This window comes from Aotus nancymaae, unplaced genomic scaffold (assembly GCF_030222135.1).
Source record: "Aotus nancymaae isolate 86718 unplaced genomic scaffold, 86718_ANA_hifiasm-v0.15.2.pri h1tg000019l, whole genome shotgun sequence".
Taxonomy (NCBI): domain Eukaryota; kingdom Metazoa; phylum Chordata; class Mammalia; order Primates; family Aotidae; genus Aotus; species Aotus nancymaae.
This window is the reverse complement of record NW_026988431.1, coordinates 23,738,450-23,752,948: the sequence shown is the minus strand read 5'-3', so window position 1 is coordinate 23,752,948 and position 14,499 is coordinate 23,738,450. Positions and strand designations below refer to the sequence as shown.

The 14,499-nt window shown below is 38.3% G+C and overlaps 1 protein-coding gene across 1 annotated transcript in view; it reads left to right on the top strand.

Annotated features, from left to right (window-relative positions):
* Positions 1–3,959, top strand: part of PLCL2 (phospholipase C like 2) — a 201,742-nt gene extending 197,783 nt beyond the window's left edge. Inside the window, exon 6 of the mRNA XM_012466740.3 lies at positions 3,084–3,959. Coding sequence (XP_012322163.3) covers positions 3,084–3,263 — 180 coding nt within the window. The 3' untranslated portion in view covers positions 3,264–3,959. The remainder of the gene's footprint in view (positions 1–3,083) is intronic.
* The last annotated feature ends 10,540 nt before the right edge of the window (positions 3,960–14,499 follow it).

The window sequence follows — 14,499 nt, the reverse complement described above, 5'->3', positions numbered from 1 at the left end:
GTCAAGAACTGACTTTTTCTGACTTTAGGACTTACCTCAAAGCTACAGGAAACAAAACAGTGTGGTATTGGCAAAAGAATAGACAAATAGATCAGTGGAGCAGGATAGAAGAGCCCAGAAATAGACCCATATAAAATAATTAACTGATCTTTGACAAAGGGGCAAAGGCAATACAGTGGAATAGAGCCTTCATCCTTTCAACAAATGGTGCTGGAAAAAATTTGACATCCACATGAAAAAAAAAATGACATCCACATGAAAAAATCATTCAGTCTAGGCACAGATCTTATACCCTTCACAAGAATTAAAATACATCATAGACCTAAAGATAAAACACAAAACCATAAAATTCCTAGAAGATAACACAGGAGAAAATCTAGGTGACCTTGGCAGAAACTGTCAAACTGCCTGTAACTCTTACAGAACTGAACGTACTCTTACTGTATCATCCAGCAATCATACCCCTTGGAATGTACCTAAATGAACTGAAAACTTATGTCCACACGAAAATCTGCATACAGATGCTTGTAGCACAGTTATTTTTAATTGTCAAAATTTGGAAGCAATGAATATGTAAATGAACGGGATAAATAAACTGTACTATATCCAGACAACGGAATATTATTCTGCACTAAAAAGATATAAGCTATCAAGCCATGAGAAGACATGGAGGAAATTTAAATGCATATCACTAAGTGCAAGAAGCCAATCCAAAAACACCACACGCTGTGATTCCAACTATATGACATTGTAGAAAAGGCAGAACTGTGGAGACCGTATAAAGATCAGTGGTTGCTAAGGGGTTGGGAGTGGGGAGGAATGACTAGCAAAGCCCAGAGGAATTTAAGGCGGTGGAACTATTCTGCATGATCCTGTAAGGGTAGATAGAAGTCGTTATACATTTTTCAAAAACGACAGAATATACAAAACCAAGGATGAACCCCAATTTAAGCAGCAGACTTGAGGTGATGTCGCAGCATAGGTTCGCTGATTGTAACAAGTGTACCACTGTGGTGTGGGATGTGGCTACTGGAGAGGGTTTGTGTGGGAAGGGAGCGAAGGGAACTCTCTGTAGTTTCTGCTCTGTTTTGCTGTGAACCTAAAACTGTCCTGAAAATTAAAGTTTATTAATTAAAAAAATAATATTTGGAGTTTTAAAACACAAATGAAAGACTACTTACGTCTGTTAAAACTGGATGTATGTAGCAATTCTGTTTGTGAAGGGAAACACACTATTTAACAAGAAATTATATTCTTGACATAATATATATACAAAGAACTCATAACTAGTAAATTTTCAACATATGAGTTCAGTGACTAGTAAGAATGAATAAAAATGAAGCTCCTTCAGTTAATCTAAGCAAGGGAACATCTATTTATAGTTACTAATTAAAGGACTCTGTAAAGCAGGAAAACCATGCATGGTAAGTGGTAAGCAGCAAACTGTTCCGTGGATTTGGGCCTCATGATGGTTTAAATTGCCTTGCAATTTGATCTCACCAGTGGCTGACATTTGACTATAGTCCATTTGCCAGCCAAGGTAAGTCCCTACCCACTGCCCTCTGCAGCTGGCCCAAGCTCTTGCTGGAAAGGAATGCCTTAAAGGGGACGTACACTGGAAGGCAATTCAGAAAGAGGGGGAAAAGGGGAGGAGGTGTAAGTATGACAAAGAAAAAGTCAAACTGCAGAGGAATTATAAAGAAAATAATAGAATAGAATACATTGAGAACCCAAGGGGATGGGGAAAAAAGAGCAAGCAAGGAGAGTAAGAAGGAAAGGTAATAGCATAAGTAGAAAAAACTGTTAGTGGAAGGCAGGTTAAATTTGAAAGGAAAAATAGAACAAAAAAGCAAAGTAAGAGTGTTGGAATTACAACAATAGAGCACCACATCATCTCTTCTGCTCGATAATTTTGGAATCATTGGCTGATGCATTAGCCCAGTGGTTCTCAACCGGTGGTATCTCACCCTCCCACTCAAGAGACAGTTAGCAGTGTCTGCAAACATTTTTGGTTGTCACAATTGAGGAGGTGCTAGGGGTGCTGCTAGATATCAGAAACTATACAAGACAGCTCCTCACCTCCAAAGAACTCTCTGGCCCAAAATGTTAAGAGAAAAGAGGGTGACAAACTGCATTGGCCCATTGTCAGCACCAATTCCAGACACCCAATGACTGTGCTTCAATTCACCCAGTGTTTTCTGATCTACATCACGTTATACTGCATGTAGATCAAGTTGATGGTCAGACCTCATAAAAGAAATTAAAATTTGGCTGAGAAAGTGAATCCAGAGTAGAGAATCCTTTGCTTCACTCTTTCTTTCACAACTGCTCAGTGAGAACCTGCTGTGTGCCCACGGCTGCCAGTGCTTACCAAAGGCTGTGTGGGCTCAAAAGCCAGTCTTCAGAGATGGAACACAAATTAGTGGTTGCCAGGGTTTAGGGATGGTGGAGAGGAGGGGGTGAGTGTGACTTCCCTGTGGTGATGGCACAGTGCTGTGCCTTGGTTGCCATGGTGGTTACATGAACCCACACGTGTGATGAAGTCACACAGAAGCATAGGCACACTTTGTACACCTCTCAGCTCTTGGTTTTGTTATTATGCTATAGTTATGTGAGACATAACCATTGGGGGAAATTTGGGAAAGAGTACATAAGACCTCTCTGTACTGTATTTGTATCCTTCTGTGAATTTATACTTATTTCAAAATAAAAAGGTTTGTTAAAAAAAAAAGAAAGAAAAAGCAAACCTTAAAAGGGAAAAAAACAAGATTGGCCAAACAACTAATGAAAGATGTAATTTTAATCAGGATAGACAGGAATAGTTCATGCCCACAGAACCCCATGCAGATCTATAAATAGAAAGGGCCAGAAAGGCAGCATACTCTTGGAGTGTGGTGTTGAAACTGGAAAAACAAACTCACTTTTTATTAAAATTGACCTATTCAGATGCAGTGCCAATAAGAAACACTTATGCCCTCTTGTGGAATCAAAATACTTCTGTTTCAGTGAAAGATCTATATTGTTGAAGTATAACACTAAGTTATGTCATATCTAATACTGTTTAATTGCATGTTTTGCTATAGGGACAAGCAGATCTTTTGAAATATGCTAAGAACGAGACTTTGGAGAACCTGAAACAAATCCATTTTGCTGCTGTTTCATGTGGACTGAATAAACCAGGCACTGAAAATGCTGATGTGCAGAAGCCACGCCGGAGCTTGGAAGTCATACCTGAAAAAGCAAATGATGAAACTGGAGAATGAGGAAACTTACAATAAATCATTATGGAGTTTATAACTCTAGGACCAATTGTAGTCAGATGGGACATTTGCTTTGCACTCACTAATGAGAATAATATTCGGGATTTTAAAGCACAACTGGAATAGCTAATTACGGTCTATTAAAACTGTGAATGTATGTAGCAATCCTGCGTGTGAAGGCAAATAAACTCTTTAACAAGCAATTATATTGCTGGCCAAAATATGCTATATTTGTATACAAAGACATCCTAACTCAGTTCCAGTATGAAGAACAGATTATTCACTCTAGTTCCATTGAGAAACATTTTCCTAAGTGAAAACAATTTCTTAAGATGGAAATGGATTGGATTGTCAGATTAGTATTTATTGGAGAAAAAAACCTGATCTACGCATTTTTACTTATGTGGGGTTGCCAGAGTCTCTGGGTTCTAGATGATTTTGGTGGCATGCTTGCTGAGCCATAATTACTACAGAGAATGTAAGTGGACAGGCTTCCTGAATCCCCCAGGGACCTTGGAGAGCCATCAAGGAGAATGTGCAATTGGACTGAAGCTCCCTGGCTGAAGACACATGCCGAGTCAGCACATGGGTAGAGATGATGTAAAAGCAACCAATCTGGAAACAACACATTGTAAATAGTTTTTCATTGTATGAAGTAGTGTTCACATTAAAAAGATGTTTTATGATATTTCTCCAATAGCAGTATATGTGTTTAATGAAGCCTTAACTTTTTAAGATTTCTAGTTCAAAATATTGTACTTGTAAGAGTAGCCAATTACTTGTTGAACAGCTTTGTCAAAAATAAGTTGCTTGTCTGGGCTGACCTTATTTTGCTTTTAAGGTTTCAACAGCTTTAAGCAACAGCAGCTGACTGTAAAGTGAACCGAGATACCAACAGCTGCCCTCTTGATGCTTCTGAATTAGGTCTGTAGTGACATGCACCTCAAGATCTGGCCAATAGTAAGTCAAAGGCAGGTAGAGGGGCAGGAGCAGGTGTAGCCTTCCTACAGGTCTACTGGCAACAGATTCCTTCCATTTATATTTGTATGAGAAAGTCTCTGTTTCTCCTTCACTTTTGAAAGATAATTTTGTGCCAGCTGACTTTTTAATCCAAGCTTTTATTTTCCAAATCAGTGAAACTTCGTGCTTTCAAGATACTGAACACTGCAGCCTAATTACTACTTCTCGCAAACCAAAACTGCTTTCAAATTTTGGAAGGGTAAATATTTACTTTAAATTTTCAACAACCCCTTTTTTTTCTATTCAGTGACTCAGGTATGTGAGCCAGATAAGTATATGTAATCTTCAGCTGGGTATCTTATTAGTGATTTCTTCACAGTTAAAGAGATGCTGAGGTGCTCATGTTGTTCATTCATTTCTGCCCAGCCTCCTCAATATCCTCTTAAAAAACAATTCTTTGCTCAATTCTTATCATTTTCATTCTAATAATGTGCTTAAGTTAAGGTACTCATCTCCACTGCCCTTCTCCGGATGTAATTCCACTTAGAAAATAAGCCTGTTACTTGGATAATAGTGCCTTTCCCTGCACACCCAGCTAACCACCAGCCAGTAGATTAGGCTCTTAGCTCAGAAATGAACTCTACACGGAGTAAAAGCGGGTAGAAAACAGCAGACAATTAAAAGTAAATTTATGGAATGAGAAATGAAAAAATGTATAACTTAGATTATTGTTAACAGTACTTGAACTTAGCTGGTAAGTAAATAGCAATATTCAATTCAAAGTGAAAAATCCAGAAGTCATGAAAAATGACTTTTAAAGTATAATGAAATTGAATAAAAAGTTTCTACATTTCTAGTAACAACAGGCATGATCTAATATGTGACTTGAATAACTCTGATAGCAAGACACATTAATTTATTGTAGTTTATACAGGCTTAGAATCAACGATTTTATAATTGAAGGAGTCTGTGAGATCATTCAGTCCTACACTTTCTTTTTCAGATGCCGAAGTTGCAGATAAAAATAAATGCATCATTGCCTGATGTCAAAAAGTCTATTAGGGGTAGTGTTGGTGCTAACCCAGCCCGGGGTTTGTTCCACCTTTCCATGATAAAGTGTCAACCTTCTTTTGACCCATCTCATCAGAGGAAGCCAGGCCATGGGATGAGCAGGTATGCCTGTTGGGAGTTGTTCCTAAAGCCTCAGCGTTTCTCCTGTTAGTCTAGATCCTCCACCAGTAAATGCACCATCCTTTGTCGAGGATGATGACTCCTATCAGCAGGGCACAAGTTCATGACCAATTGAGCTATTCTGTTCTTTTTTTCCCCATTCATATGGAAACAGAAAACATTTATTAAACTGGCGAGGCCAAAGGTTATGATTTATGGACCTTTATAAACAGATTTTTCTTACAAAGGACTGACTGGTCCACTCTAGATTGAATCTGTGGAGGCCTTATAATCCCTGCTGATCAAATAAAAGTGAGATCCCTGCTCCTGGGTTGCATAAGTTGTGGTGACAGTAGGGGTTACATGCTTGCTCCCTCCCGTTATCTGCATTCCTTAAATGGGGGGGCACCCATTTAAGTTACTCATTGTAAATACCAATAATTCCTTGTGAATTTGATTAATGTATATATAGGGCACACTATAGGCGCGCGCGCACACACACACACATATACACACACAGCATTATTCCCAATTAGGAGGAATATATATGATCACAGATAGCATGAAAACAACTGGTAAATCTCTGCTGAGGACACTGGAAAATTCAGAGTTGGACAAAAATGCACAGAAATCATGGAGAACAGCTGGTCAATTCAGTAGGAAATGAAATGTCACACTGACCATCAAACCCAGAGTCAGGTTCCCAGCAGTTATGTTGATGTCAGCCCCACAGAATCAATCCTGAGGCATGTAGGAACACACTAAGTACATTCTGCTTCCTCTTTGCACATGCATATGTGGTGTATCCTCTCAGCTACTTCAAGTGTTGCAGGCATTAGTCTACTTTCTGCCTTTAGCAGGTGTGGCTTCTAAACAATGAGAAAGAAGCCATCTAAACCCAAATGCTTACCATCTCTGGGTGGGTATGACCCAGGAACCAGGGCATGGAGCAGAGTTCTTAGGGAGGGTGGTGGGCAGCCCCTGGGGAGGCTGCTCTTCCTCACCCATGTGGAGTTGGGCTGTGAAGCACTGAATGGGGAAACCCATCCAGCTTGCAGACATTTCCACATGCAGTCTTTGCCATGTGGCCTCATTTAGTATGTTGAGGTACTTTGAATTTGTTGAATATTCAATCAAGCATTTTAAAAAGTTATAAATGCACATTTAGTGCAGTTACAGCATAATTCTGATTGACTCATCCAATGAGGAAGAACATCCAAGCTGGATACATCTGTCTACAGGTTCAGTGGTTGCTCATGTCTCAGCCAATATTTGCTATGAACATTTTCTGTCAGTTGTAAGAATTTTCTATTTGTATTATTTGACAGTGGGACTTTTTGGTGCAGCTGTGTGCCAAGGACTGTGTCTAAGACACTTTGCATATATCAGTTCATCTTCTCAACAACTGGCAAAGTATTTGTCTGATGTTACAGATGACGAAATGAAGACTTTAGACAGGTTAGTTAACTAAAGCCATGGAATGCTCAAGTCAGGATTTAAACTCAGCTCTGCCTGCTCCAAAGCTTATATTCCCAAGCATTCTTTCGAATTCCAGATATATATTTATATGTCAACTCTAAACTACAAGTTGGGTACTATCTTGTAAAGTGTAAAGAGGCATTTGGCATTTTATTCTTCTTTTTTTTTTTTTTCGAGACAGAGTCTCACTCTGTCTAGAGTGCAGTGGCACAATCTTGGCTCACTGCAAGCTCTGCCTCTCAGGTTCAAGCAGTTCTCCTGCCTTGGCCTCCCAAGTAGCCAGGACTACAGGCATGCACCACCATGCCCAGCTGATTTTTGTATTTTTAGTAGAGGTGGGGTTTTACCATGTTGGCCAGGCTGGTCTCGAACTCCTGACCTCATGATCTGCCTGTCTCAGCCTCCCAAAGTGCTGGGATTACAGGCGTGAACCACCCCAGCCTTATTCTTTAAATGCTATACATGAGCTCCCTAGAAGCCACTGAGACTTACTTTGATTTTATTGAGCACATTTTAGACATCAGGGATTCACTCTGTACAAAAATAGGCATAGTCCCAGCCCCATGGAACTCAGAGTGTAATTGGGAAGAGAGAGACATTTATCCAGATAATTCCAAAGATACAGGTACTATTAAAACTATGGAAAGTGCTATGAAGAGGCCCCGCTGAGATGCTACCTGAGTTCCATCCCATCACTTCCCAGCTGAGTGTTAAGGGGAGGTGTGCTTAGCCTACCTTACCTCTGTAATTGTGGAAGTATTTTGTTTAGTGCTGCTTTCCCTTACAGGGGTCTTAAGAGTTGTTTGTAAAGGACTTAGACCAGCGCCCAGCTCGCAGCGGACTTGTAATGTTGCCATTCGTTATTGATAGGTGGGACCATGAGGGTGTTTAACGGGACCTCATTGCTCTTGAGAAGATGGAGCGACTATTTACTGCTCTGTAACACAACCCCTAAAACCTGAAATGGTCACTTATTCTCATGTCAGGGGCTTTGTGGGTTGACTGGGCTCACCTCAGTTTTCTTGCTTGAGGTCTATCGTGCAGGCACTGGCAGATGTCAGCAGGGGCTTTGGTCATGTGATGGGCTGACCTGCTGGCTCACCAGTTCGCAGGGCCACTGCAGGGAGCTCAGCTGGGGCTGTGGGCTAGAGCCTCCGCATGGGTCTCTCCGTGTGGCTTGGACTCCTCACCGCAGGACACTGCGTTCTGAGAGAGATTGTCCCAAGGGCAAGCATTCCAAAGACCTACATGGAAGTGGCTCTTGTTCCTGAGGCTCCTGGAAACCTATCTTCAGAAGCCTCAGTATGTCCCTGCTGCTACATCCTACTGTTTAGGCAAGTTGCTAGGTCCTGCCCAGGTCCACGGGGGTGGAGAACTCGACCAGGGGGTGACAAGGTCACATTGTGGAAGATGATACGGGATAGGAGATGTTAAGATTATTTTTGGAAAATACAACCTACCTTGGAAGCTTCCCTGAGAAAGCGGTATTTGAGCTGAGAACTGAAGGCAAAGATGCTCTCCCTACTTGCCCCACCCCGAAGAAAAGGGTCGGCAGCAGGGGATAAAAGAGTGGGAAGCAATTCAGGCTATTTAGACCAAGAGCCCAGCATTCTGCAAAGGCCAGTGATAGGAGGGAGTGCAGCCTTGCTTGAGGACCTGAAAGGACAGTGAGACTGGGGTGCAGAGAAGGAAAGGGAGAGCATGTGGAGTGAGTGGCAAGAGCACGGGGGCTCTCAGGAAGGGCTTGGCAGGCCTTGTTAGGGAGTTTGTTCTTCTTTTCCTAAAAGGTTAGTGCCAACCATTTAGTTCTATTATACTTAACCCACTTTTTGTTCATTTTACTTAATTACAAAAGAAGTACATGCTGATTGTTACCAAAAAAAGTCAAATGCTAACAAATGTAAATTTAAAAAGTGCATATTCCTCTCACACTGCCCATCTCCCACTCCCCACGGGAAACAGCATGGCCAATGCCTCCTTACATGCAAATGCCCTCCTCCTCTCCCTGAGAAGTTCTGACTTCTACTGTCAAGGAAGTGCATAGCTCTTTTTGAGGATCAGAGAAATCAAAGCATTGAGTACTTAAGTAAAGGCATGAGCAATTCAGTTTTATCCACTAGAATAATTATGTATTTATTCAAAGCCACAGATGTTAGGTAGAAAGTAGTGACTAACAGTTTAACAACCTATGTTTAGATGTAACTATTCAAATGTATAAGAACAAGTGTCTCCCCTCTAAAAATATTTTTAAAGTCTGAACAAGACTGTAAACCAAAAACCATTATAAAAATCCTTTATAAATGGATCATTGTAGCCATTAAGCTGACAGGTCAAGGTGAGCATTCTGAACATACAACAAAATATAATAAAGGTAATAAATATTCAAAGCATAAAAGAAGTATAAATTGAAGAGTAAAGCCCTCCCCTCATCTCCCCAAGCCTCAGTGCTAAGTACTTATCATGTGTAATCATCTCTGGTTTGGATTCTTCTGACAATTGTCTCCCAAACTCTGGACCAGTTCTGTCCAATAGAACTTTCTATAATGATAGAAACATCTAAATCTGTGCTGTCTAATATGATAGGCACGAGTTACATGTTGCTATAAATTTAAATTTTAATTAATAAAAAATACAACAAAATATGTAGTTTCTCAGCTGCACTTGCTGCATTTCAATAAGTCAGTAGCCCCATGTGGCTGACATCACATGAAGGGAGACGAAAAATGTGGCTCATTTCACTATCCCTTCTCTTTGCTCTCCCTCCATTCCCAATCCCTAGTCAGAACATTTTCATTTTAGTTCTGTTGGATTACCTTAATAACTTTTAAAAATATAATTAAAATTGCTTATTGATGCATCAATTATTGACTTTCATACTTTGATCCACCACGGTGTTACATCAGAAAATTCATGTTCTCTATTGTTTCTCTCCACAACCTCTGTACTTTTAACTCCCAACCAGCTGCTACTACTTGCTGTATCAGCAGTCTCCAGATGCCATTAATATTCTCTTTTGTGACTATAAACTCTCCATGCTTCTCTAAATTGGTTCTAACATTAGAAAGTAATAACCAGCCTTTATAATATTATAATTGCTTAAGAATTAATTTGTTATACAAATAGTGTGGCCAAACCTGCAAAAAAGGAGACATTTGTGATCCTATGCCACCAAACTTGTGCCATTCAAAAGTGAATATGCTAACTTCCATCTTCAGCCAAGGTAGAGAACAGATTTTCCACATAAAACAACCCAAAGCAGAAAATATATATGAAATAATAGTTCTCATAGCCTTGGACCCTTGGCAAAGACAATGATGACTTAGAAAAGGGAAACAAATGGGGTGAGCGCTATGATTGCCCCAGCTTATGACTCTGAGAGAGTTTCCAGGCCATGGTGCGAGAAGGAGAAAGCCTGGCAGAGCCTAGAAGACCCCCTGAATTGAAGCAATGGAGGTGAGATACTTGGGAGACCAAGGTGGCTAGAGTTTTCAGGACAGAGCACCCAAGAGGAGGGAGCCATGCAAAGAAAGAGCAGACATCTGCAGAGTACCCCTCTGGCATCCAGCAGAGTACTGATCATCACACCTGTGACAGCATTACGTGAGGCAGAGCACAGAACCACTCAAAATAACTGTAGCAACAATCAACCTTTTAACAATTAACCCTCTCAGAAGTCATTTTAGACATTTTTGTAATCATTCTCCCCCATGAAATTTTTATGCCACAGATATTAATGTATATGTGATACATTATGTATATTATATATATATGTATATGATACAGATATGTATACCTTTGCTTTATGCATAAACAATAAAAATTTTTCTCTAAAAACTAAATTTTGTCCCTTTGGGAGCAATATTGCCATCTTTGAGAATGTATGGAATAGAGAGAACAGTACACAGTGTTTACATAGGGCCAGGATAGTGTCAATCAGAGATCCTCATGATTTAGAAGGGTCTTGTCTCAAGTAGGTAATAATTGGCCCCAAAACATACACTGCTCTGGTCCCACCTAAAACATTTAAAAGCAAGACCTGAAAAGATCAAACTTTGTTTTAGTAACTGACCTGCTTGCCTGACCAGGACCCAAAATGATAAAATTCGCAAATGTTTCCGAAAGAGAATGAACAAGCATGCAAAGAAGCAGAAAAATATGACTTATAATGAGGAGAAAATTGAAACCAACCCAAAACTGGCATAGATATCAGAAGTAGTAGACAAGAGTATTAAAACACTTACTATAGCTGTATTTCTTCTGTTCAAAACTAAGTAGTGACATAATTTCTTAAAAGGCCCAAATCAAACCTCCAGGGATTAAAAACTTCACTGTGTAAAATAAAAAATACAATAGATGGGATTAGTGACAGAGTAGATTTTGCAAAAGAAAAGATTAAACTTGAAGACAGAGCAATAATACAAAGTATCCAAAATAAAGCACAGACATAAAAGAAAATATAAAACAAAAATGAATGACCTTCACTACAAGGAAGATAAGAAGGAAGAGAAGACCAGAAAACAAATAACAAAATGGTAAGCATAAATTCCTACTTATCATTAAAACATTGAATGTAAATGGACTAAACTCTCCAATCAAAAGACATAGAGTGGCTGAACAGATAAAAATAATAAGACACAATGATCTGTTGCCTTCAAGAAACATACTTAACCTATAAAAATGCACACAGACTGAAAATAAAGAGGAGGAAAATGATATTCCATGCCCAACAAAACAAAACAAAACAAAACAAAAACAAAAGGAGAAGCTATACTTATATCAGAAAAAGTAGATTTCATGACAAAAACTGTAAAAAGAGATAAGGTCATTATACAATGATAAAAGGGTCAATTCAGCAAAAGGCTATGACAATTACAAACACATACACACCCAAAACTGGAGCAGCAAGATATATAAAGCAAATATTATTAGAGTTAAAGACAGAGATAGACTCCAATATGATAATAGCTGGAGACTCCAACACCCCACTTTTAGCATTGGCCAGATCTCCTGGACAAAAATCAACAAAGAAACATCAGACTTATTCTGCATGACAGAAAAAATGGACCTAATAGATATTTACAGAACATTTTATCAAACAGCTGCAAAATGCATATTTTTCTCCCCAGCCCATGGATCATTCTCAGGGATAGACCATATGTTGGGTCACAAACTATTTGAAAGCATTTAAATAATATCAAGCGTTCTTCTCTGACTGCAATGGACTAAACCTACAAATCAACAGCAAGAGGAATTTTGGAAACCACACAAACACATGGAAATTTACCAATATGCTCCTGAATGACCAGTGGGTCAATGAAGAAATTAAAAAGGAAATTGAAAAATTTCTTGAAACAAGTGATAATGGAAAAACAACATACCAAAACCTATGGGATACAGTAAAAGCAATACTAAGAGGGAAATTTACAGCAGTAAATGTCTACATCAAAAAAGAAGAAAAAAACTTCAAATAAATAACCTAATGATCCATCTTAAAGAACTAGAAAAGCAGGGAAAACCAAATCCAGAATTAGATGAGAAAAAAGAGGTTTTAATAAAGGCCAGAGCAGAAATAAATGAAACGAAGAAAGCAATATAAAAGATCAATGAAACAAAAAGCTGATTTTTCAAAAGATAACAAAATTGACAACCTTGAGCCAGACTAAGAAAAAAAGAAAGCAGGCCAAAATAAATAAAATCAGAGATGAAAAAGGAGACATTGCAACTGATACTGCAGAATATCAAAGGATCATTAGTGGCTACTATGAGCAACTATATGCCAATAAATTGGAAAATCTAGAAGAAATGAATAAATTCCTAGACACTTGCAACCTACCAAGATTGAACCAAGAAGAAATCCAAAGCCTAAACAGACCAATAACATGTAACAAGGTTGAAGTTATTATAAAAAATGTCCCACTAAAAAAAGTCTGGGACATGATGACTTCACTATTGAATTCTACCAAACATTTAAAGAAGAATTAATACCAATCCTACTCAAACTATTCCAAAAAATAGAAGAGGAGAGACTACTTCAAAACACATTCTATAAGGCTAGTATTACCCTGATACTAAAACCGGACAAAGACAGTTCAAAAAAAGAAAACCACAGGCCAATATCTCTGATGAATATTGATGCAATAATTCTCAACAAAATACTAGCAAACCAAATTCAACAACACATTAGAAAAATCATTTATCATAATCAAGTAGGATTTATCCCAAGTGTACAGAGATAGCTCAAAATATCCAAATCAATCAATGTGATACATCACATCGACAGAATGAAGGAAAAAAACCAAATGATCATTTCAACTGATGCTGAAAAAGCATTTGATAAAGCTCAACATTCCTTCAGGATAAAAAAAAAAAAACCTCCAAAAACTGAGTGTAGAAGGAATATCCAATATCCCTGAACATAATAAAAGCCATATATTACAGACCCACAGATAATACTAGACTGAATAGGGAAGAACTGAAAGCCTTTTCTCTAAGATCTGGAACATGACAAGAATATCCACTTTCACTACTGTTATTCAACATATTATGGGAAGTCCTTGCTAGAGCAATCAGATAAGAGAAGGAACTAAACGACATTCAAATGGAAAAGGAAGAAGTCAAATTATCCTTCATTGAAGATGACATGATCTCATATTTGGAAAAGATAATGACTCTACCAAAAAACTATTAGAACTGATGAATTCAGTAAAGTCACAGGATATAAAATCAACATACAAAAATTAGTAGCATTTCTATATGTCAATAGTGAATAATCTGAAAAAAAAGGAAAAATGTAATCCCACTTATGACAGCCACAAATAAAATTAAATATCTAAGAATTAACCAAAGAAGTGAAAGATCTCTATAATGAAAATGATAAAACATTGATAAATGAAATTGAAGAGGACACCAAAAAATGGAAAAGTATTCCTTATTCATGCATTGGAAGAATCAATATTGTTAAAATTTCCATATGCCCCAAAGCAATCTACAGATTCAATGCAATCCCTATCAGAATACTACTGACATTCTTCACAAAAATTGAAAAAAATTCTAACACATATGAAACCACAAAAGACCCACAATAGCCAAAACTATTCTGAGCAAAAAGAACATAACTGGAGGAATTACATTACCTGACTTCAAATTATACTGCAGAGTTATAGTAACCAAAACAGCATGGTACTGGCATAAAAGCAGACACATGGACCAATAGAAGATAATATAGAACCCATAAACAAATCCACACACTTAACAGTGAACTCATTTTCAAAAAAGGTGGTAAAAACATACACTGGGGAAAACACCATCTCTTTAATAAATGGTGCTGGGAAAACTGGATATCCATATGCAGAAGAATAAAACTAGTCCCCTATCTCTTGCCATATACAAAAATCAAATCAAAATAGATTAAAGACCTAAATCTAAGGCCTCAAAATATGAATCTACTACAAGAAAACATTGGGGAAATTCTTCAGGACATTGGTCTGGGCAAAAATTACTTGAGTAATACCCTACAAGCACAGGCAACCAGAGCTGTTGGTTGCCTGTGGACAAATGGGATCACATCATGTTAAAAGCTTCTGCACAGCAAAGGAAACAATCAACAAAATGAAGAGACAACCCATAGAAT